This window comes from Chiloscyllium punctatum, chromosome 33, assembly GCF_047496795.1.
Source record: "Chiloscyllium punctatum isolate Juve2018m chromosome 33, sChiPun1.3, whole genome shotgun sequence".
In the NCBI taxonomy this organism is placed as follows: domain Eukaryota; kingdom Metazoa; phylum Chordata; class Chondrichthyes; order Orectolobiformes; family Hemiscylliidae; genus Chiloscyllium; species Chiloscyllium punctatum.
Window position 1 is genome coordinate 6,206,755 of NC_092771.1, and position 24,101 is coordinate 6,230,855.

At 41.8% G+C, this 24,101-nt stretch overlaps 1 protein-coding gene and 1 long non-coding RNA gene across 5 annotated transcripts in view; one reads left to right on the plus strand and one right to left on the minus strand.

The window, feature by feature from the left end:
* The window catches only part of LOC140458380 (uncharacterized), a 66,756-nt gene that overhangs the window by 40,461 nt on the left and 2,194 nt on the right, over window positions 1-24,101 (plus strand). The window contains exon 3 of the long non-coding RNA XR_011953483.1: window positions 21,581-21,724. This is a non-coding gene — a long non-coding RNA (uncharacterized lncRNA). The remainder of the gene's footprint in view (window positions 1-21,580; window positions 21,725-24,101) is intronic.
* The window catches only part of LOC140458376 (tubulin polyglutamylase ttll6-like), a 56,621-nt gene that overhangs the window by 24,499 nt on the left and 8,021 nt on the right, over window positions 1-24,101 (minus strand). For all 4 annotated transcript variants that reach the window (XM_072552835.1, XM_072552834.1, XM_072552836.1 and 1 more), the window contains 10 exons: window positions 23,529-23,819; window positions 22,781-22,821; window positions 21,587-21,705; window positions 20,307-20,437; window positions 18,729-18,885; window positions 11,991-12,134; window positions 9,270-9,355; window positions 7,983-8,208; window positions 6,606-6,787; window positions 3,835-4,023 (listed from right to left, as the gene is read on the minus strand). In XM_072552835.1, coding sequence (XP_072408936.1) covers window positions 3,835-4,023; window positions 6,606-6,787; window positions 7,983-8,208; window positions 9,270-9,355; window positions 11,991-12,134; window positions 18,729-18,885; window positions 20,307-20,437; window positions 21,587-21,705; window positions 22,781-22,821; window positions 23,529-23,819 — 1,566 coding nt within the window. The remainder of the gene's footprint in view (window positions 1-3,834; window positions 4,024-6,605; window positions 6,788-7,982; window positions 8,209-9,269; window positions 9,356-11,990; window positions 12,135-18,728; window positions 18,886-20,306; window positions 20,438-21,586; window positions 21,706-22,780; window positions 22,822-23,528; window positions 23,820-24,101) is intronic.

The window sequence follows — 24,101 nt, forward strand, 5'->3', positions numbered from 1 at the left end:
TACAGTAAACATTGGTTTTGCGACTTTGAGAAGATCCCATAGCTCAGGATGAGGTTCAGGTTGTAAGTTTGCTGACTGTGCTGGAAGGTTGGTTTGCAGACATTTCATCACTATGCTAGGTACCGTCATCAGTGAGCCTCCAGTGAAGCGCTGGTGTTCTGTCCCATTTTCTACTTTTGCATCTTGGTCTGCTAAGGTGTATGATATTATTTTTTTTCCTCCAAGGTTGATAAATGGGGTTCAAATCGATAGGTTTATTGATGGAGTTTCAGTTTGAATGCCAGGCCTCTAGGAATTCCCATGCGGTCTCTGTTTAGCCTGCCCCAGGATGGATGTGTTGTCCCAGTCGAAGTGGTGTCCTTCTTTGCCTGTATGTAAGGATACTAGTGATAGTGGGTCATGTCTTTTAGTGGCTAGTTGGTGTTCGTGCATCCTGGCAACTAGTTTTCTGCCTGTTTATCTGATGTAGTGTTTCATCAGTACGTGTTTCAGTGTAGGTAGGTTTGTGAGCTACCATGACGCCAAGGGGTTGGAGTAGTCGGTTGCCATTTGATGTATGGTAGTGTGGCAGAGTTTCTGGGCATGTTATGTCTTCTTGTTGGTGTTTGTTATTTAAGAATTAGTGGACTGTATTTATCGGGTACCCGGTGTTCTTGAATATGTGATATAAGTATTTTTCTTCTGCTGCGTGTAGTTCCTCGGTGCTGCAGTGTGTTGTGACCTGTTTAAATAATGTCAATGCAGCTCTGTTTGTGGGTGTCGGGATGCTTGTTTCTGTAGTTAAGTATCTGATCATTGTGTGTTGCTTTCCTATAGACGCTGGTCTACAGTTCTCCATTACCTGTTCATCCCACTGTGACATCTAGGAAAGTGAGTCTGTTGTTATTCTCCTTTTGGTTTGTGAAATTTATGTCAGTAAGGATGTTCTTGATGATGCTGTAGGTTTCCTCTAATTTGTTCCATTTTGCGATGACAAAGGTGTCAACTACCAACTGGACCCAAAGTTTGGGTTGGATCATGGAGGGCTGTTGGTTCGAGTCTCTGCATTAGTGCTTCTGCTAAGCAACCTGACATTGGTGATCCCATGGGTATTCCGTTGATTTGTTTGTAGGTCTTGTCACTGAAAGTGAAGTGGGTAGTGAAGGCACATGTCTACTAGCTTTAGGATGTTGTCCTTGCTGATGAAGTTGGTGCTGTCTATTTGTATCCTTGGTTCTTCTAGTAGTGTGGTCAGTGTTTGTTTGATCAGGCTGATGTTAATTGATGTGAATAGGGCTGTTACATCAAAGGAGACCATTATTTTATCCTCTTTTATTTTGGTGTCTTTGATAATGTTCAGGAATTCTTGCTTGGCATGGATGGAGTGGCATGAGTCTTCTACCAGGTATTTCAGTTTTCAGTGGAGTTCTTTTCTAATCTGTATGTTGGTGTGCTAGGGAGAGAGAGTATGGGTCTGAGGGGGTCTCTGGTTTGAGTACCTTCGTTAATCTATGGAAACGAGGTGTGTTGTTTCATTTTTTGGAGATCTGTCTTGTTAATTGCAACCCTGAAAGATAATGGACACATGGAAGAAACCCAGCACACTGACAGTTGCACCAACACTAAGCAGGAAGAAGGAAGTAACACCCTCAACTCTCAGGAAAGGAAAGCCCGGGAAGGACTTTCCGAGAAACATGGTAATCTTACCTGCAGACAAAAAGTGCATTACCATCATCTTAAAGAGAACACAGGACATTGAAAGGGTGAACTCACTGCGCATAGATACTGACACTTACCAACAGGTGGCAATGGACCAGACTCTACAGCTAGAAAACCGTATCACAGCATCATTGAAGAAGCTTCATAAATCATGCCAAATTAATAAAACAGATCTCCAAAATATGAAACAGATCCACGATCCAACCCAAACTTTGGGTCCGGTGAGTGGATGACACCTTTGTCATCACAAAACGGACCAAATTAAAGGAAACCTACAACATCATCAACAACATCCTTACTGACATAAATTTCATAAAAGAGATGGGGAACAACAACAGACTCCCCTTCTTCGATGTCACACAGACAAACAGATAATGGAGAACTGCAGACTAGCATCTACAGGAAAGCAACACACAGTGACTAGATATTTAACTACAGAAGCAATCATCCCAATGCCCACAAACAGAGCTGCATTAGGACATTAAATAAATGGGCCACAACACACGCAGCACCCAGGAACTATGAGCAGCAGAAGAAAAATACTTATACAGTGCATTCAAGAACACCGGGTATCCGATAAACACAATCCACCAATTCTTAAACAACAAACCAAACAAGTGGACACAACATGCCCAGAAACTCTAGTTACATTACCAGTCAAGGACATCTCGGAAAATGACAACTAGACTACTCCGACCCCTTGGCATCACGGTAGCTCACAAACTTGCCAACACACTGAAACAGGTACTGATGAACCTGAAGGACCCGAAACCAACAAACAGCAAAACTAATGTCATTTTACAAAATACCCTGCAAAGACTGTAAGAAACACTACATTGGACAGAAGGGCAGAAAACTCGCCACCAGGATACACGAACACCAACTAGCCACCAAAAGACATGACCCAATATCACCAGTTTCCTTACATACAGGCAAAGGAGGAGACCACTTTGAGTTGAATAATACATCCACCCTAGGACAGGCTAAACAGAGACACGCACAGGAATTCCTAGAGGCTTGGCATTCAAAACGGAACTCCATCAATAAACACATCGATTTGGACCCCATTTACCAACCTTGGAGTAGAACAACCGGAAATAATATCGCTCACCTTAACAGACCAAGACAGATAAATAGAAAGCAGGACAGAACACCAGCACTTCACTGCAGGCTCACTGATGGTGTTACCTCGCATGGTGATGAAATGTCTGAAACCAAACCTTTTAGCGCAGTGAGCAAATTTACAACCTAAATATTGGTTCAGTTAGAGAAAACCTGCAGCATTATGATCGGCTTGGTGATCAACTATCATGGTAACTAATGAAACAAATAAAAAAATGATCCAGCAAGCTAGGTTTCATTCCAGCATTTAACTTGTCCAGGAGCATCATCAACTGATATCAGAACATCCCCTACCTATGAAGACCTTTCCAGTTAATTACAACTAGTATAATTCAAGGTGAGAACTGACCTCCATGTTTGTGGATTATGAGCTGAGAAAAATATAGAGTAGGGTTTGCAGCTCCTGACTGCTTCTTCATGATAGTGTCAGCATGGATATTCTGCAATGACAGCCTGTGCTCAATAGCACTATTTTCACATCAGAAAGCTTGCTGATACATACATATGGATGGAAAATTCTACAGACATGATCGCAGCAAGAAAATGATGTCAGTGGAACCAGACTGCAGGATACTTCGCACCATCAGAAAATTGAAACTACATAACAAAACAGACTGTCAAGCAGTCTCACCAAGCATTTTCCTCGAAGTAATAATACACTTCACTTTTGTATAAATGTCTAGGTATGATGAGGGAATTGAGCCATTTCTGTAAAACAGATAGATGCAATGTTATAAAACAATGCTATAGGGGTTTTGCTAAGCAGGGCTGTTCAGTGGTAAAGGAACCGGATGTTCCTGTCCATTATTCATCGAAGGTCCACAGTCAATGCTGTGTGAATACTGTAAAAGCAAGTATAGGAGTTTAAGCGTAGGTTGACAGGACAATTAAATAGGAGACAGGAAATACTATCAGTATCTTTACCATGACTATTAATCAATGCATATTAATGGCAATCAAGAGGCCCCTCCAAGGTCATAAAAGTCCCTTCAACTGGTTGCCCATAATCCATACCTGGCACATTCTTCCCTTGCTCTGGAAGCGATTGTTTCTTGAAAGAGTGATCCACTTTGTTTAAAGAAATTGTCATATTTTTCAGAGTTGGATTTTGGGTAAATCCGCTGGAATCCTCCCAGATGTTCCTTTTCATATTTTTCTGCCTGCTGAAGCCAGGCTAACTGGTGGTTTTCATATTGCTCCCGTCTGTGGAAGTAACAGACTTAAAATCAAGAAAGGGTTAATCAGCTATTTTAGCGTCATCACTTAAATTACCAATAATCGCTTGATAGTAAACAACTTAAATAATGCTGACCAAAAACTGAGAGATATATTGGGGAAGTTTTTCCATCTTGTAGTCATCAGGACAGAATCACAAGACTGCTAAATCTGAAAGGGAACAGTAATTTATTCTGCGTTAGAAGAGTGTGCTTATTAATGGCAAGTTGGAGGAAGTTCTACATGCGAATCAAGGTAGCTTCTAGTATAGGTAAACGGATAATGTTGAACTGGCTGTCAGTGTAGCTTTTAGCACAAATCGGGATTATTTAACAAGTATTGCCTTAATTATGGAATCACATCTCATGTTGGACACAGCTCTGAGTTTTACAACTAGATGTTGGTTGAGTCAATAATCTGCCTATTGTGAACAGCTAAAGGGATGTGCTATTTGATACAATCCACCAGTTGTTAGGATAGACAACTCACTGTCTCACCAACACGCGTGACCTTTCACTGGGCTCAAAAGTGGCATCACAAATTGTTCAGCTCTATCAAGGCACTAGTGTTTCCAGAAGATAGTCGGCCATACCCTTCTCAACAATAACAATAGCAGCCTGGTCAAAAAGTTAGGTTTTAATACTATTTGCAAGACGGAAAGGTCGAGACTTTCAGTGGAGAATTCCAGGGCTTCGAGCCCAGGCAGCAGAAAACATGACCACCAAAGATTGGACAAACCAACCAACTCGCACACCTACCTGGACTACACCTCCTCCCACCCTATCTTCTGTAAAAAAGCTATCCCTTACTCCCAATTCCTCTGCCTCTTCCGCATTTGCTCCCAGGAGGACCAATTCCACCACATAACATCCCAGATGGCCTTCTTCTTCAAGGACCACAGCTTCCCCTCCCATGTGGTCAACAATGCCCTCCAGCACATCTCCTCCACTTTCCACACCTCTGCCCTTGAACACCACCCCTCCAATCACAACAAGGACAGAACCCCCCTGGTCCTTATCTTCCACCCCATCAACTTCTGGATACAACATATCATCCTCCACCATTTCTGCCACCTACAAATGGACCCCACTACCGGGGATATATTTCCCCCCATTTCTATCTGCAGTCCACAGAGACCATTCCTTCCACAATTCCCTTGTTAGGTCCACGCCCCCCCACCAACCCACCCTCCACTTCCAGCACCTTCGCCAGCCACCACAAGTAGTGCAAAGCCTGCACCCACACCTTCCCTCTCGCGTCCATTCAAGGCCCCAAAGAATCCTTCCACATCAGACAGAGATTTACCTGTACTTCCACACATGTCATCTATTGTGTCCATTGCTCTCGATGTGGTCTCCTTTATATTGGGGAGACTTGCAGAGCGTTTCAAAGAACATCTCTGGAACACATGCACTAAACAACCCCACTGCCTTGAGGCCAAACACTTTAACTCACCTCTCACTCTGCCAAGAATATGCAAGTCCTGGCCCTCCTCCATTGCCAAACCCTAACCACCTGATGCCTGGAGGAAGGACGCTTCATCTTCTGCCTTGGGAGCCTCAAACCACACAGGGTCATTATGGATTTGACCAGTTTCCTCATTTCCCTCCGTCCACCTTATCCCAGATCCAACTCTGCACCACCTTCCTGAATTGTCCATTTTCTTTCCCACTGTCACAAAGCTGGTTCCTTCCTAAAAGCTGATCCTTTTCTCAAGGACACTGTGTCCTTGATTTTTTCCAGAGTTGTCGTAAATGGGCCGGGCTCTGATTAGACTAGTCTGGTACAGGAGATGTAAAGGATTTTGAGAGGCCTTTTGTTTATATGTAAACAGATGAGACTTAAGGCCAAAGTGGTCATGTTTTAGAAGTGACCTGTATAATGGAAAGGGAAGAGTCAGCTCTCTAGCTGAGCAGTTTAGTCCAGAACTAGTTGGGAGTTCAACAGCGAGTTGTATGGAAACAGGCTCTTTCTCTCCTTCTGTCCTTCTAACTTCAACCTGTAAGCATTTGTTCCCTTTATACTGTATATTAAAGGGGTTTCGCTTAGTGGGACAGTTGTGTATATTCGGAACCGCATAGTTAAGTCTAGTTTGGATGGACTGAGTTCTGTAGAGGCTCTTTATTCTGTTCTTTGTGTTTCATTGTGTAATTTTGTGAATAAATTTTTGTCTGTTTTAAACCTGGTAGTCAACCTAGCTAACTTACTCCAGGTAATTTTCACTGTACACTTACCGAAACAAATTGCAAAGTTGCCTGCTTAAGAATGTTGAGTGGTTTGGCCTAGTCCATAACACCACCTCCAGCCTCCTCTCCGATCTATCACCATTACCCCCACCTTCCTCTACCTATCACATTCCCAGGTACCTTCCCCCCAGCCCCACTCCCTCCCCATTTACCTCTCAGCCCCCTTGGGCCACCCCCTCATTCCTGAGGAAGAGCTCATGCTCGAAACGTTGACTCTCCTGTTCCTTGGATGCTGCCTGACTGGATACGCATTTCCAGCACCACACTTTTCGATAAAGGAAGTCCAGAACTGTAAAATGTACCATGGGGCATCACTATGTCTACCTTAATTCACGAGTTGTCTGGCGGTTCCACAAGCGCTCCTGCACTCTGCGTCTCTCCTCTTCTGCTGCCTTTTGCTTGTCACTTGCTCCAAGATTTATCAGACAAATAGTATCATACAGCAAGTTGTCTTTCACCTCTCGGTCTAGCTTGGAATCTGTAGTGAAACTGGGGGAATGGTTCACCTGGAACAAAAATGTAGGATGTGACACAATCTGTTCGTTATTCAAATATTTTTAAAAATTACAAAACCATATGTAGATTCTAATATTTATTGGTTAAGGGAACTTTATCTTGCATTATGAGGAAATTGACCGCCTGGTGTGACAAGCAGCTAAATAAACAAAACTTGATTGATATTTATCATGCAATAAATTAATTGATCTGATGAAAAGCAGTGAATGAAGAACTGCACTTGGCTCCAATGCCTCTAACATTACCAAATAAATTAATTATAGTTCTCGCACCTGATAAAATAGAGGGACTCTTTGATGTGAATGAAAGTCAGAAGCTGAACTGCACTTCAGCAGCAGATCAGAGGCTCAGCAGTCTATGGGGAAGAGCTTACCCCACACCTTTTCAAAACCCTGTCATAATTTACAAGGCTGGAATCGGGAGTGGGAGGGAATACTTGTCAGTGGTCTTGGTGGGTATAGCTGCAATAACAGTTAAGAGGCTCCACACCATTCAGGACAGAGTAATTTTGATGTTTTGTCCATGTCACAAGGTTCAATAGCTTTCTCAGTCTCCCCCATTGTGGCTGCAGTGTACATGGCCTAAAGGATGCACAGTAGCAAACTGCCTAGGTTATTTTGATAACATCACCCTGTTATCATTGTAGAACAGTTCAAACACTCTGTCTTAATCTCAAATCTAGGTATCCTTAACTGTCAGCTTTGTCCAGTGAGCAGGTAGTATCATCACAGAATCAAAGGGTTGTGGATTTCTCACCCCAGATACTTCAGCATATAATCCAGGTAGTTCTTGCAGGGCAGAATTAAAACATGCTGCACTGTCAAAGGTGCTTGCCTTCAGATGCAACATTTCGCTGAGGTTCCATAAGGTAGTTTTAGTGAATGCTAATAGATCTCTGTCACACATTGAAGAAGTCCAGAGAGTAGCCCCAACATCCTCAAAGCAAATTAACTGGTGACTCATGTCATTTGTTCTTTGCATGCCCCATACAAATCACCTGTGTTTTTTTAAACTCACAACAATAGCATACTTCAGAAATAATTAACTGCTTATGAACTACTTTGGGATATCTAACAAATGTGATTAAATGCTTAGTAAAGGCAAGTTCTTTCTTCCATTATCAGTTCCCTGAGCTCTGTATTTAGTTTTTTGATACTGAAGCACCTTGTTCAAAGTTTCACCCACCTCCAAGAGCCACGGCTTCAAATTGCGATCCATTAGGATATCAAATCCTAATATCTCAAAGCAGGCACTTCCAAAGAGGCGACTGGAGAAACAAGTCCGATAATTATGCTTTAGGATCGGATAGGCTGAAACTAGAGTCTTAATGATGACATCTTCAATGTCTGCCCAAACCTTTGTTATGTCATGTCCACGCTGCTCCAACCATTTGTTGAATGAGGACAGTTTTCTGCATGAAACAAAACATAGGATAAATGGACTAACACAAAGATATATAGATACTTTATTAGTTTTAATTAATACATCAGACATAATGTTTCTGAGCTGTTGCCCAGGCAAGAATCCAGTGTTGTGTGTTAGCGAAATGTTCAATTTTAACTTCTATCCTGATACAATGGACTAAATCGACACTGCAACATCTGCATCTATTGAATATTTTCAAGATTTTACATTGAACAACGAGCAAGTCCTATCATTGAAAGCCAGTTGAAAATGGTGGGGCTTCAGTCACTGGCACCTTTGAAATAGGAACACTGTCTAGCACAACTGGCTTTGGTTACTGGAAATGCTGGCTGAAAATAATGACTATGGCACCAGATTTATGATAAAAGTAGAGCTCCTTTCAGATTGCAAAGGCTTTGAATTTAAGTATCAAGCATTCTTACAAACTAGCCAGCTGTGCAATGACACTTGGACCAATACATTTCAATCCAGTGAATGACATCAGTTATGGAGACAGATGAGAGAAACAACAGATGTCCATCATAGAGTGGAGATGGCTAAAGGGAGAATTGATAAGAGGTATTCAAAATCATTACGGTCTTTGACAGCGTAAATGAGGAGCAAATAATTCCAGTGGCTTGAGAATCACAAACTAGTTCACAGCCTTAAGGAAATTGGCAAAAGAACCAGATGCGGCAAAAATACCTCTTTTTGTAACACAGCAAGTTGTTATGAAATGGAATGCACTGCCTGAAAGAGTCATTCACTGGATCAAACGTGTGGATTCAAAAAGGAAATAGATGAAAAATTTTTTAAATATTGTTGGATTATGGGGAAAAGAGTACAGGAGTGGGGTTAATTGGGTACCTCTTTTGAAGGGGCCGCACAGACATGTTAGGTCAAATGCCCTCCTTCTGTGTTGCATAATTCTCAGAGTGGTCAAACAATACCTTAACCCATCATCATCAGGACAACATTGCTAGGACCTTTATGAAATATTTGCTGCATAATGTGACAAAAGATTGTAGGTTTACTGCTAGATTTTTCCTTCCAACTTGTTAAATGTACCTTTTGCTGCTCCCGTCCCCATCTCTGACAAAGTTCTTGCTGTGCTTGTTGATGGCATAGTTTGTCAAGTGCATGCAGATGTCATCCTGTCATTAACAAATAAAATACTTCAATGGTTTGGGACAGGAGTGATGTAAACTCCACCACAGTATCGCCTCGCCTCGCTACTCCTCTCCCCCCATCGTGTAGCTTTCCCCAGGACTATAACTCTCCAAGACTTCCTTACTCCCCTTTGTAAATCCCTTTGTAAATCCCTGCTTTTCATCCATTTACCATTAGTGGCCTTTCAGTTGCCTGGGTCCTAAGTTCTGGAATTCCCTTACCCAAACTCTCTGCCTCTCTCCTGCTTTAAGGTTCTTCAGTAAAAAAAATTACCTATTTCTCAAAGCTTTTGAATACCTGTTACAATAACCTATAGATTGTATGTTAGATTTTGACTGATAATGCTGCCATGAAGCATCTTAGGACATTTCATTATATCAAATGGACTATATAACTGCAAGTTGTTTTTTTTAAAAAATGTTTTCAAGGCCAGCATTTGCTGCACATTCTTAATAGACCTTGAACTGAATGGCTTGCTAGGCCATTTCAGAGGGCAGTTGAAAGTCAACCACATCGCACGAAGGCTAAACTCTATAAGGATAGCAGATTTCCTTCCCAAAAAGACGCAAATGAATCAGATAGGTTTTTACAACAGTGAAAGTTGTCATGGCTATCATCTGAGACTATCTTTATATTTCACTGGCTGCCATGGTGGAATTTGAACCTATATCCCCAGAGCATTAGCCCTGGTCTCTGGATTTTCTAGGTTGACGGAATTATGACAATGCCACCATCTTCCCAGTTAATTCAGGGACACATGCCTTAAAGGCAGCTATTGTACAGAGATAACATCAGTCTTAATACATCAATGATTCAGATCTGAGCTGCATTAGCTCATGAAGGCCCATTGGTTATTCCCAGAAACTTGACAGTTTTAACGTAAATCACTACCCTACCAACATCAAGCCTAAAGATTCCATGTCATGAGGCAGGATATATTACTCACTCTGCAGAGACATGGAATTAAAATTGAATATGTTACTAAAAACTGCAGTAATTTGCATTAAACACCCTCAGTGGGTATATGCACTGTTACATGTGATCCTCAGCCAAACAAAATGTAAGGTATCAAGTTTGACTGCTGATTGGTTTCGAGTTAGATGATCTCAGATGGAAAAACAATTTTATTGGCCTCAGTACCCTTGCACTGAGGAGGGAAATAATTCAGACAAGACTTCCTGCTGCAACTGATTACATAAATATTGGGTGCAGATGAAGAACAAATCCTAACTAATCAAGGGTTTGCCCTTGTGGGCCATACCTGCATAGAATTAGAGGCCACATGTAACATTTGAAACTTCATTTCCATTAATCCTCATGGGATATCGACAGTTTAAGTGAATGAGTAAATAAAATGGCAGATGGGGTGTAATGAGGTAAAGCGTGATGTTTTCCACTTTGGCAGGAATAATAGAAAAGGCAAGAAAGCAGAGTTAAGGTCACAGTTAGATCAATCATGATGATGATTAACTGGCAGAGCAAACTCAAAGAGCCAAAGGCCTACTCTTGCTCCTACGTCTAATGCTCTTATGTCTCAAGATGCTGATATTAACAGATTTTGGTGTCTTCCTGTGGGATTAAATCACCAATGTGGCAATAATGCTAAGAACAGGCCTTTGTCATTCCAAATTTATTATTCCATGTGGTCCATAGCTTAGTTCTGGCATTTTAGCCATTACTGACAAATGAAGGATGATGACTGAGTGAGGAAGTGAGAAGTGGGTGGGTGGCTGGCATTTGTGGGACATTACCCAACAAGAGTCAGCAGCTTTAAAATAGGTTGGGAGCAAAGGGATAAGAGAAAAAAAAAAACAGGCTTCTATGTTCCCCTACCATGATGACAGCCATGTTTCAGTGGTATCATTTGAGTCAGAAGACTGTGACTTTGAGCCTCAGTCCAGTGAGATGAGCACAGAATCCAGTGTAGCATTGAAGGAATGTTGCGTTATCTGATGTGCCATCTTTCAGGTGAGACAGTTGCTCTCCCAGATGGGTAAAGAAGATTCCATGTCACTATTTTAAAGCAAAGCAGCAATCTCCTTGGCTAATTACTATTTCTCGACCAACATTAAAAACCAAACACTGCGTTCATCATTGCAGAGTTTTTGGTTGGAGCTTGCTGTGCATTTGTAAACTGCCAAGTAGCTACACTTCAAAAAACATTTAACTGACTGCAAAGCACTTTGGTATATTTTGAAGTTATGAAAGGTGATATATAAGTGCAAGTCCATTTTTCTTCAAAACAAAAAAAAGAACTGCAGATGCTGAAAATCTGAAACAAAAATAGAACTTGCTGGAAAATCTCAGCGGGTCTGGCAGCATCTGTAAAACGAAGTCAGAGTTAGCCTTTTGGGTCCAGTGACCCTTCTGAAGAAAACAAATGAAGCTCTGAAGAAGGGTCACTGGACTCAAAACATTGACTGCTTTCTCATCACAGATGCTGCCAGACCTGCTGCATTTCTCTAGTAACTTCTGTTTTTGTTTCTATCTTTCTCACAACTATGTTAGTTTACTGTGAAAAAGGGTCTGTTGCACATCCAGAAGCTGCAGATGACAGAAATGATTTCAGTGTGCTCAGAAATAACAATAATCTCATGATAACATAGGAAGGAACATTACCAAGTTACTATGTGAAGGTTCATTGTACTTGCTGGTTGCAAACCTTGCCAGTCCCTCTTTGTAAATATAGATTCGAAAGGGATCGCAGGATGTAACCAAGACGTAGATACGGAGGTCAAATTTGAAGCCATCTATGAGGAAAGGCTGTAAAACAACATTAAAGTTACATTAGGCAAGCTATACGATACTTGTCATACATCAAACACCATTTTCATGCCATCTTGCATAGGTACTGAGCAATCCAAATTAAGCTGCTCAGAAAAGACAGTCTGATAGCAAGGATTAGTCTATGCAAGTCTAGTGGCCTTGCTCTAAAAGGGGATGAGGGAGAAGGCAAGGGGATAGACAACCAACAAAATTTGTGCCTCCAGAACATTAATGTAGACCTCTGGCCCAGAGACCCTCTCAACCCTAGACAACCAACAAAAATGACTGCAAGTATGAGGTACCTAGAAGGACAGGATAAAATTTCTAATAGAGTAAGCTGGCCAGGGAGAAGGGGCACAAAGGTTTCGGCATATTCAGAACAGGCAGAAACACTGAAGATATAGGACAGGAGAAAGTAACACTCCTGTGCCAGAGTTGGTGGCAGGCATGCAATGGAGAGACAATACTACAGTGATAATTTCACTGGATTAATAATCCAGAACAATTACCTTCTCAGGACACACATCCACTCCAAGGTTCCACGTATGCCATCCACATCAGTATGCCAATCATGGCATTGACTTCCAGTTCCAAAAGTCAGTGCCACGCGTGGACCTTGGAGGTCCATGCAGCCAGAAAGAAAATGAGAGGGTCTCTGGGCCAGAGGTCTACATTAATGTTCTGGAGGCACAAATTTGAATCCCAACTCAGCCATTAAGTCATAAATTGCTTACTAACTCTGGGATTCAAAATTAATCTCAGTGGATTACCATCAGTTATTGTAAAAGAAATCAATAATCTTTAGGGGGGAAAAAAAGAATCGCCATCCTTATGACCAATGTCTAATTTCATACCCACAGCAATGTGATTGATTTTTAACAACACTCTGAAATTACTTAGCAAGCCACCAAATTGTGGAATCACAAATGCTCGCTATGGGCGTAATGCCCACATTCCATTAGGATGTAATAGTGGATATTAAGCAAGGAAAGGGATCAAAATTGTATGCAATACTCTAGGTGTGGGTTCATTAATACCTTGTACAGTCCTCTGTTATAATCTACTCCTTCAGCAATTTTACATCTGTCATCACTGAAGAGAATCTAAAAATGTGGTAATAACAGATTTAAAGCAGGAGGTGAAAGGGAGAGAGAACCTTGGTAAAAATACACTCACTGGGGGAGCAGCACTAAACAAACTGATGGAACTGCAGACTGGGAAGTCTTTGGGTCCTGGTGAATATCATCTCTGGGTCTTAAAAAAGGCTAAAGACATATTAGATTCACTGGTATTAGCTTTCCAAATTTCATGATATTTTTGGAAAGGTTGCATCAGATTGGAGAGTAGCAACTCCTTCTCAAAAAGAGAGACAGGCAGAGAACATGAAATCATAGGCCAGTTAGCTTGACTTGATGTTTTTCATGCAAAAATGTTAAAATTAATCATTTCATGGATAGAAGATTGGCTGATTTACAGAGTGAGTAAAAGTCTGGTAGATGGAGTGATTGGAAAATATGACAGTTGGAGTTCTGCAGGAATCTGTACTGGGGCCTCAGCTTTTTATGATATATATCAAAGAATTAGATGAGGGGAAAGGAGGTATGATAGCTAAATTTGCAGATGACAGAAAGATAACTAGCAAAGTATGTTGAAGAAATACAAAGCTCTTTATGTAGTACCTTCTAAACCTACGACCACTTCCATCTAGAAGGACAAGGGCAGAAGATACATGAGAGCACCATCACCTACAAGTTCCCCACCAAGCCACTCACCATCCTGACTTGGAAATATATTGCCGTTCTTTCAGTGTCGCTAGGTAAAAATCATGGAATTTCCTCCGTGGGCATTCCTACAGCATGTACACTGCAGCGGTTCAAGAAGCTAGCTCACCTCCACCTTCTGAAGGGCAACTAGGTACGTTTAATAAATGCTGGCTGAGCAGTGATACCCTATGTTGCATAAGTGAATTTTAAAAAAAGGACAATAACAAGAGAGCAAACAGAGAGAGAGATACTTAGGATAAGTGATTAGGCAAAAATTTGGCAGATACAGTATAAAGTGGAAAAATGTGAACTTGTTCACATAGGCAAGAACAAAAAAAAGCAGTGTTTCTCAGATGGATAACAACTGCAGAAGTACATGGTGCAGAGAGAACTGGTGTTCTAATGCACAGGTTACAAAAGATTAGTATGCAGGCATAGCAAATAATTAAAAAGGTTAATGGAATGCTATTCTTCATTATGAGAGGAATAAAATATATGTAAGGAAGTGATGTTTCAGATTTACAAGGCATTGGTGAGACCACTTTTTAAATACAATTTTGGTCTCCTCTCATAAAAAGTAACATAAATATGTTGAAGACAGCTCAAAAAGAGGTTTATTAGATTGCTACCTACAATGATTAAGTTGTCTTTTGAAGCTAGGCTTATTTCCACTGGAGTGAGGAGTTACTTGACTGACTGAAATATTTAAGTTTCTGAATAGTCTAGGCAAATGGACTCATTGAGTCCAGAACTATTGAACACTAAATTATTTTTCTCTCAGAGGATTGTGCCACTTTAGAAGTCTCTGCCTCAAAAAGGTATGGGAGATGGGGAGAGGTCATTGAATATTTTTAAGGTGGAGGCAAATAGATTCTTGTTCGGCAGAGGAATCAAATATTATTAGGAGAAGATGGGAATGTGGAATTTGAAACATAACCAGATCAGCCGTGATCTTATTGAATGGCAGAGCAGATTCAAGGAGCTGCTCGAAATTCACATACCTATATGTTCATATGAATAAAATATTTTATCCAATGCAGCTTAAAAAATGATTTTGTTAGCTGTGGTTAACTGAGCAGCACTCATTTCTGGGTCAGAAAATTAAGAACTAGGAGAAGAAGTAGACAATTCAGCCCCTCCACCCTTCCCTGCCATTTAATACGAACATGGCTGATCTCATCTTAGCCTCAACTCCACTTTCCTGTCAGCTCTCAATAACCCTTGAACCCATTACTAACTAAAAATCTGTCTCCTTAAATTTACTCAATATCCCAGCACCCACCACACACCGAGAGAGAAGTAATTTCTCCTCATCGGTTTTAAATCTTCCCTCCCCTATCCTAAAACTATGACCTTTTATTCTAGATTGTCCAATGAGAGGAAACATCTTTTCTACATTTACTTTTCCAGCCCTCATGAGTATCTTATTGACCTCAATTACACCCCCTCTCATTCTTCGAAACTCCAGAGTATAAATTTAAACAGCTCAATCTCTCTTTATAAGACAAAACTGCTCATCTCTGGAATCAATCTAGTGAACCTCCTCTAAACTGCCTCCAATCCAACTGTAATCCCTTCTCAAGGAAAGGGATCAAAATTGTATGCAATACTCCAGGTATGGGCTCATTAATACCTTGCACAGTTCTCTACTGTTATAATCTACTCCTTCAGCAATAAATGCCCAAATGCCATTTTCATTCCTTTGAATTGATCCCATACTGTTAGAACATAGAACAGTACAGCATAGAACAGGCCCTTCAGCCCATGATGTTGTGCCGACCATTGATCCTCATGTATGCACCCTCAAATTTCTGTGACCATATGTATGTCCAGCAGTCTCTTAAATGTCCCCAATGACCTTGCTTCCACAACTGCTGCTGGCAACGCATTCCATGCTCTCTCAACTCTCTGTGTAAAGAACCCGCCTCTGACATCCCCTCTATACTTTCCTCCAACCAGCTTAAAACTATGACCCCTCGTGTTAGCCATTTCTGCCCTGGGAAATAGTCTATGGCCATCGACTCTATCTATGCCTCTCATTATCTTGTATACCTCAATTAGGTCCCCTCTCCTCCTTTTCTCCAATGAAAATGGTCTGAGCTCAGTCAACCTCTCTTCATAAGATAAGCTCTCTAGTCCAGGCAGCATCCTGGTAAACCTCCTCTGAACCCTCTCCAAAGCATCCACATCTTTCCTATAATAGGATGAGCAGAACTGGACGCAGTATTCCAAGTGCGGTCTAACCAAAGTTTTATAGAGCTGCGACAAGATCTCACGACTCTTAAACTCAATCCCCCTGTTAATGAAAGCCAAAACACCATATGCTTTCTTAACAACCCTGTCCACTTGGGTGGCCATTTTAAGGGATCTATGTACCTGCACACCAAGATCCCTCTGTTCCTCCACACTGCCAAGAATCCTATCCTTAATCCTGTACTCAGCTTTCAAATTTGACCATCCAAAATGCATCACCTCGCATTTATCCAGGTTGAACTCCATCTGCCACCACTCAGCCCATCTCTGCATCCTGTCAATGTCCTGCTGCAGCCTACAACAGCCCTCTATACTGTCAATGACACCTCCAACCTTTGTGTCGTCTGCAAACTTGCTGACCCATCCTTCAATCTTCTCATCCAAGTCATTAGTAAAAATTACAAACAGTAGAGGCCCAAGGACAGAGCCCTGTGGAACACCACTCACCACTGACTTCCAGGCAAAATATTTTCCTTCTACTACCATTCGCTGTCTTCTGTTGGCCAGCCAATTCTGTATCCAGACAGCTAAGTTCCCCTGTATCCCATTCCTCCTGACCTTCTGAATGAGCCTACCATGGGGAACCTTACCAAGTGCCTTGCTGAAGTCCATATACACCACATCCACAGCTCGACCCTCATCAACCTTTCTAGTCACATCCTCAAAGAACTCGATAAGGTTTGTGAGGCATGACCTGCCCCTCACAAAGCCGTGTTGACTGCACTTAAGCCATGCTCTTCCAGATGGTCATAAATCCTATCCCTCAGAATCCTTTCTAATACCTTGCAGACGACAAACACGAGACTGACTGGTTTGTAATTGCCCGGGATTTCCCTATTTCCTTTCTTGAAGAGAGGAATTACATTTGCCTCTCTCCAGTCCTCAGGTACGACTCCAGTGGAGAGCAAGGATGCAAAGATCTTCGCAAGTGGCGAAGCAATTGCATTTCTCGTTTCCCAAAGCAGCCGAGGACAAATCTGGTCCGGGCCTGGTGACTTGTCAATCTTAATGTTTGACAAAATTTTCAGCACATCAGCTTCCTCTATCTCTATCCATTCCAGCATGCACACCTGCTCTTCAAAGGTTTCATTCACTACAAAGTTCATTTCTTTCGTAAAGACAGAAGTAAAAAACTCATTTAGGGCTTTCCCTACCTCATCAGACTCCACACACAAGTTCCCTATGCTAACCCTGATCAGCCCTACTCTTTCTTTGACCATTCTCTTATTCCTCACAAGTGTAAAAAAATGCCTTTGTGTTTTCCCTCATCCGTTCTTTCTTGTGCCCCTTCCTGGCTCTCCTCAGACCATTTTTGAGCTCCTTCCTCACTTGTCTGTAATCCTCTAGAGCTGAGCTTGACCCTAGCTTCCTCCACCTTATTGAAGCTACCTTCTTCCTTTTGACGAGAAGCTCCACCACTCTCGTCATCCAAGGTTCCTTCATCTTACCACTTCTTGCCTGTCTCAGAGGGACATATTTATTCATCACTCGCAACAACTGTTCCTTAAACAGTCTCCACATGTCTATAGTGCCTTTACCATGGAACAACTGCTCCTAGTCCATGCTTCCTAACTCATGTCTAATCACATCATAGTTTCCTCTTCCCCAATTAAATATCTTCCCATTTTGCCTAATCCTCTCCTTCTCCATAGCTATGTAGAATGTGAGGCAGTTGTGGTCACTATCACCAAAATGCTCTCCCACCACAAGATCTGATACCTGCCCCGGCTCGTTTCCGAGCACCAAGTCTAGAATGGCCTCTCCCCTCGTCGGCCTGTCAACGTACTGAGTTAGGAAACCCTCCTGAACACACCTTACAAAAACAGCTCCATTCAAATCTTCTGCTCAAAGGAGGTTCCAATCAGTATTGGGAAGTTAAAGTCACCCATTACAACAACCCTACTACGTCCACACTTTTCCAAAATCTGCCGTCCTATGCTTTCTTCAATCTCCCTGCTGCTATTCGGGGGCCTATAGTAAACCCCTAACGAGGTGACGGCCCCCTTGCTGTTCCTAATTTCCACCCATACTGACTCGGTAGGCAGATCTTCCTCGACAATGGATGCTTCTGTAGCGTGATCCCCTCTCTGATTAGTAGTGCTACATCCCCTCCTCTTTTATCCCCCCTCCCTATTCTTTTTAAATGCTCTAAACCCTGGAACATTCAGCAATCATTCCTGCCCCTGAGAAACCCATGTCTCTGTTATGGCCACAACATCATAGCACCAGGTACTGATCCATACTCTAAGTTCATCACTTTTATTCCTGATACTCCTTGCGTTAAAGCAAACACACTTTAACTGATCCCTTGGTTCCTTCCCAGGAAAATCCTTCCCACTAACTAGTCTACCTGTTGGCAGCAGTGTTTCTATATTTGCTCCTTTATAACAGCGGCTGTGCTTAAAAAGTAAATGGCTGATTGTAAATTGTTTTGGGAAATCCTAAAGTCATGAATATTACAAAATTATAAATGTTTCCTTTTTTTATTTCCTGATCTAATTGTGCAACAATTCAGTACTGGTTTGTTATTGCTAGAATCTGTTTTTGTGCATAAACATGATGTATGTTTTAATACCTTGGAAATATACTGCTGGCAGATCAGGCGGTCTCCTTGTTTAATGTCCTTTAAGTTTCTAGTAATGAAAATCCCCCGGCCCTGGCACCCACAGTCTGGTTTACAGATATACGTCTTGGTCTTCTTCATTCTGCAGTAGGCCTGAAAATCCCCAAAACTGTGAAGTATACAAACAGAATGTTTTAAAAATCATATGACAAATACCCAAGTAGCATCAGCAAATAGGAATTTCACCTTCAAACTCCTGAAAGGTTGCAACTAAAGTCCTTGGAGACACAAGCGTCAATTCCAATGGATCCACCATCACAGCTACCAATTCCCCAACTCAAATACAAGAAACTCTCTTCTTATCCAATATCTTCATAAGATGATCACACAACACAATACAATGTTCCAAAAACAGCAAATGACCAGCTAAAAGGGGAATTTCTTTCAATCAGCTGGTCAAATTTCTCCCGGGACAAATACTGCAAAAACCCAACAGTGAAAATGTGTTGCAGTGGGCTGCAAACGGCTGGTTACTCCCCATCCTGGGAGTAAATGTGTGGGTGAGCCGAATGACACAAAACAAATCATAATATAGCGTGGGCAGCTAAGTTAGCACAAAGTAGGGTTTCCAGCCTCTCATCTTCCGCCTGAGCAACCGACAGCCTGGAGGATTCAACATGGAGTTCTTCAATTTCAATTAACCTCCCTTCCCATCCCCCGACTCACTTCCCAGCCGCTCCCCCTTCCTTCCACTGCTCCCTGCCACCTCTCACATTCATTCCCCTCATTGATCAACTAGGTCGTACCCTCTACCTGTCTTCACCTATCCCCACTTCAGCACCTTACCCCCCCGCCACCGCCTGTATCTGCAGCTCCCCCTATACCCACCTCTAGTCCTGAACAAGGATTACACCCAAAACATTGACTTCTCCACCTTGTGATGCTGCCTGGCTTGCTGTGTTCCTCCAGCCTCCTGCCTGTCTATTTTGGATTCAAGCCTCTGCAGCTTTTTGTCTCTAACCAAGCTCCCATAGTCTCAGCAGTGCCGGAGTGCAGTGACACTGCCAGTAATGGGCAGACCCAGAAAGCAGGTGCAATGGATCCAGGTAACTCTGGAGTGTTGGGAAAGGAGGGCTTTGCTAGCTTAGGGAGGGTGGAGGGGAGACGTTTAAAGTAAATGTTAGGTAGAAAGGAAGAGGATTACTATCACTGATGGGCAAAGGGCACCTCCAAGTTAATAAACCCATTCCTTCCTGCCATTTTAAATAGACAAAGAAATGCATTGCCCACTTCTATTTGCCTAACCATGGTTACCAGATAATGGAGTCGGCAGGTAATACTGGGTTCAATTGATTCTTTAACAAATTGTTAACATGCCCCATCCTGCCAAAAGCACATCTAGTGGGAGCATGTAGTTTATTCAACTCACTTCACTTTGTGGGATCATGCAGTGCATTCAACTACACAATTACTTTCTAATCATTTGCTATTTATGAGCTGTTTTTGCAGTATCATAAGAAATGAAATCATCATTTTATCTTCACCCAGTCACCAAAGGTGCATTCCACTGTCAATCCTAACTTCACTCACTCGGCAGGTAAACACCACGTTCGTGGGAAGATGTTATACTCCTTCGGGAAGAGTTTCAGCATCCTATTCAAATTTCGTGCCAGTAGATCTTTCCTGCAAATCTCGCTCATTCCGGGAAAGTGATTGATCTTCTGCAGAAATGGGATGGAAAACAGAAATCAATAATGGGGCACGTGTAAGAACTCCAAAAGGAAAAAGAAACGCAGATCAAGAACAGCTGGAGAGAACGTGAGTTAGATACAAATGTACAAACGAGGAGTAAAAATAGGCCACTATTTTGGTCTTTCAGTAAGATTATGATTGATCAGTCTGTACTTCAAACTTCACTTTCCCATCTACTCCTGATAATCTTGCTTTGCCAAACAAGAATCTATCCACTCCAAATTCTGATGCAGACAGCCTCTAATCATGTACAACATACTGATAGAAACAAAAATCTCCTCATCTCTCCCTGAGAGAGGGGACTGTTAAATCTTTATACAGTTTTCCCTACTTCTGGACGAATAACAAAAACCTCCTTGCCAGTAAAAACCGTTCAGGATCTTACACACTTCAATTATGTCATTAAACTCCAGTAAAAGCAAGCCCAGCCTCTCCAACCTTTCCTTATAAGAGAACCTGCTCATTCCAGCTATCAAATTGGTAAACCTCCTTTGATCTGTCGTCAACGTGTTTACATCCTTCTTTAAGTAAAGGAACAAAGCTGTGTGCTTTACTGCAGATAGTTCAAAAGATACTAAAAAGATTTCTTGGCGCTTTAGTTTGAAAACCTTAGATAGTAGCATAAAGGGAAGGCTGAGGAATACCCTGAGTTCAATACAGAGGTTATGAATGAATGAGAGAGAGAGAGAGAGAGAGAGAGATGATTCAGTGAACCATTGTTTCAGCAAGAAGAACGCAGAGTGTTTAGAATAGCGTGGCTATTGGCTGGAAGAAACAAAAAATGAAGTTTCAAGAAAGAAGTAACCACTGTAGTATTGATTAAAAAAAAAGGTGAGACTCAATCGAGACAAGATAAGCATGAAACTAGAGATAAGAGAAGGATCACCTATCAGATTTCTTGCAATGAAAACAAAAATTCTAAGAATATCCTTGATTTTTTGCAAATATATAGCTTAAAGATAACAATTAAAAGGTATTATAACAGCAAGCAGCGATCAAGCATAGTTTAGAAATTGTTCTTCAGAAACAGAATACCAGACCACTGGTATTTTCAATTTAACCCCAAACACCTCATGTTGCTAATTGTTTTTTGCCATTTCAAATCCCATTAGCCTGACCTGAAAATTTTTAATCTCCATGACTTTTTCATGAGAAACAGAGGAGTCAGTCCAGAACAAGATGCACTCTTCATCATCTCCAACCTCCTTCAGTCCATATCGACGAGCTGCACGACGAACTGGAACACAAGATCAGAGGTATTATTATTGTTAATATTTAGTGCATGTAAATCTCCAGAGTCAAGTGGTACAATCCTCATTTGCTGCCTTTCAGACGACTAGTCCACTACTTGATATCCCTGAGCAATGTGTAACATTGTTTGTGTCTGTAAGTGCATAAGAGAATTGAAGCTTTGACCTACATTGCCATATGAGAAAGAAGGGAAGGAGAGTGCAAGAGAGAACAAGGGACAGAGAGAAGAAATTCAAACAGAATGATACAGAGGGACAGAGATACAAAGATAGGAATTGAGACACGGATACATTCAGAGAAAAATACCAAGACAGACCGGAGTGAGGAAACAGAGCTTGAAATAAGACTGAAAAAGAATGTATGGCACAAAAAAATGCAGAGGACAAATTAATGTTTCAGAAGACCAACAGTAGAACAGATAGAGAAGGGAAGAGAGTAGGACAAAATTAGAGAAAATGTTTTATACAATGTTTTATGAATTAATTCAGTATTTAATTGCAAGGTAAGTGGAATGGATATCTTCACATTCAACAAACTATCCAAAAGGAGCAGACTACCAAAATATACTTTGGTCTCTACGTCTTATATACACGGAAATAGAGTGATGGGTAAATACATTGCTTGGTGCAGGTCAGCGGCAGATATCAGAAAAGTCCTTATTCAATTTGCCAGTTGACACTGAATTATCTCAATAAGTCAGATATTCAGATTGACGCAGCCACTGAGAGACACTTTATATATCTGATTGTCAACCAGTATCCAACAGATAGTGAACATGCAAGTTGGAAGGGGAAGAATTAGCTGGGATTCTTGTTCGATTTTTGGTGGAACGTTCATATGTTTGGACTCCAGGAGAACAATGGTTAGTACGAAGTTGAACAACTGCTCAACACTTGCTGTTTAAGATCATATATAGCACAAGACAATAGGAGATTGCCAAAGGTTGGACACCAGGAGACGAAACAGAAACTTGGAGGGACAAAGATCAAACTTGCATTGAATACGTCTGTATGGCTCTCTCTTGCTCCCCAACCCAATAACCTTAATTGAGTAATACACACCACTTTCATACTTGCAGTTAAGCAGATTTATTCCAATACACCTGCAAGACAAAAAAGATTGAGATCTCAACAAAGTAGGTATTATAAAGTTCCCTGTAAAAAACCTGACTGGCTTCTGCGCAACATTGTTGAAGAATGGCAGAGACCCAAATTCAACACAATGGGGATAGAATATAGAGCACCAAGACAGAACATTTCAGAGTAGCAACCTGCAGAGTGGCAGTGAAAGGAGAAAAACACTGGCAGCTGTGACAGAGTGAAATGAGAGGTTGGAGCAAAGTGACTGATCAACTAGAAGGCAACAGGTTTCACATAAATCTCGTGCATAAAAGTGAGCAAGACTTTGTAGGAGTCTCCCTGATAGAAAAGCAGTTTCATAGAATCCACTCAAATTTGTTCATATGAAAGAGTAATCATGAGGGAGGCTGGTCAGTGAAGAGGGTAAACAGCAAGGGACACCGGTCAGCGAGGTGGTGGGGGGGTGGGGGGGGGGGGGGGGGGGGGGGGGGAGAAGGGAAGCAGGGAAGGAGATTGGTCATCAAGGGGGCCAACAGCGAGGGAAACTGGTCAGCAAGGGAGACTGGTCAGCGAGAGGGAGAGCAGTGAAGGAGACTGGTCAGTGAGAGGGGGAAACAGTGAGGAAGACTGTTCAGTGTGAGAGCGCAACCACGAGAGTCACAGGTCAGCGCGAGGGAGTAACTGAGATAGTATTGTGACAATGAAGTTAAAATTAAAAGAGCCATTCTACCTCCTTTTCTTCTTCTTTTTTTTCTTGAGCATTTCATCTTTAATAGCTTTGTTATTTCCCTCAGTTTTCTGATTGATTAGTATCTGTTCTTGCTTGTGAAGTCCCTCACGGTCTCCCAGCTGTTTACTCTGTTTCATGCGTAATCCCAAATCTCTGCCTGCTACATTCCTTTTCAGCACATTAGGTTGTTTCTGAACTGGCTCAATTTCATCTTCCGAGTCCTCAGCCAGACTCTCGTCCTCATCAGCTGACTCCTCCTCAAAATCACTCTCACCCCCAGAAGCATTCATTCTGTGAGATGTAGAGATGGGTGAAAGGGACTTAGGAAAACATCTGTGATCTCAGAATGAACAGCAACAAAAATAATCTCGGTGGGCAGCACAGTGTCTTAGACCCGTCAACTCAGTGACGTTGGTTCAAATTCAGCAAATACAGCAACCTGAAAAGGTCTGGACACTCCACAAGTGCAGATAGTGATGGAATTGTGATACCTTTCCAAGTGAAGTTACCATGTGATTTTGAGGGAGGGTTGGGAGGCAGTGAACCCATCCACAGGAACCTTTATCTTTCTCG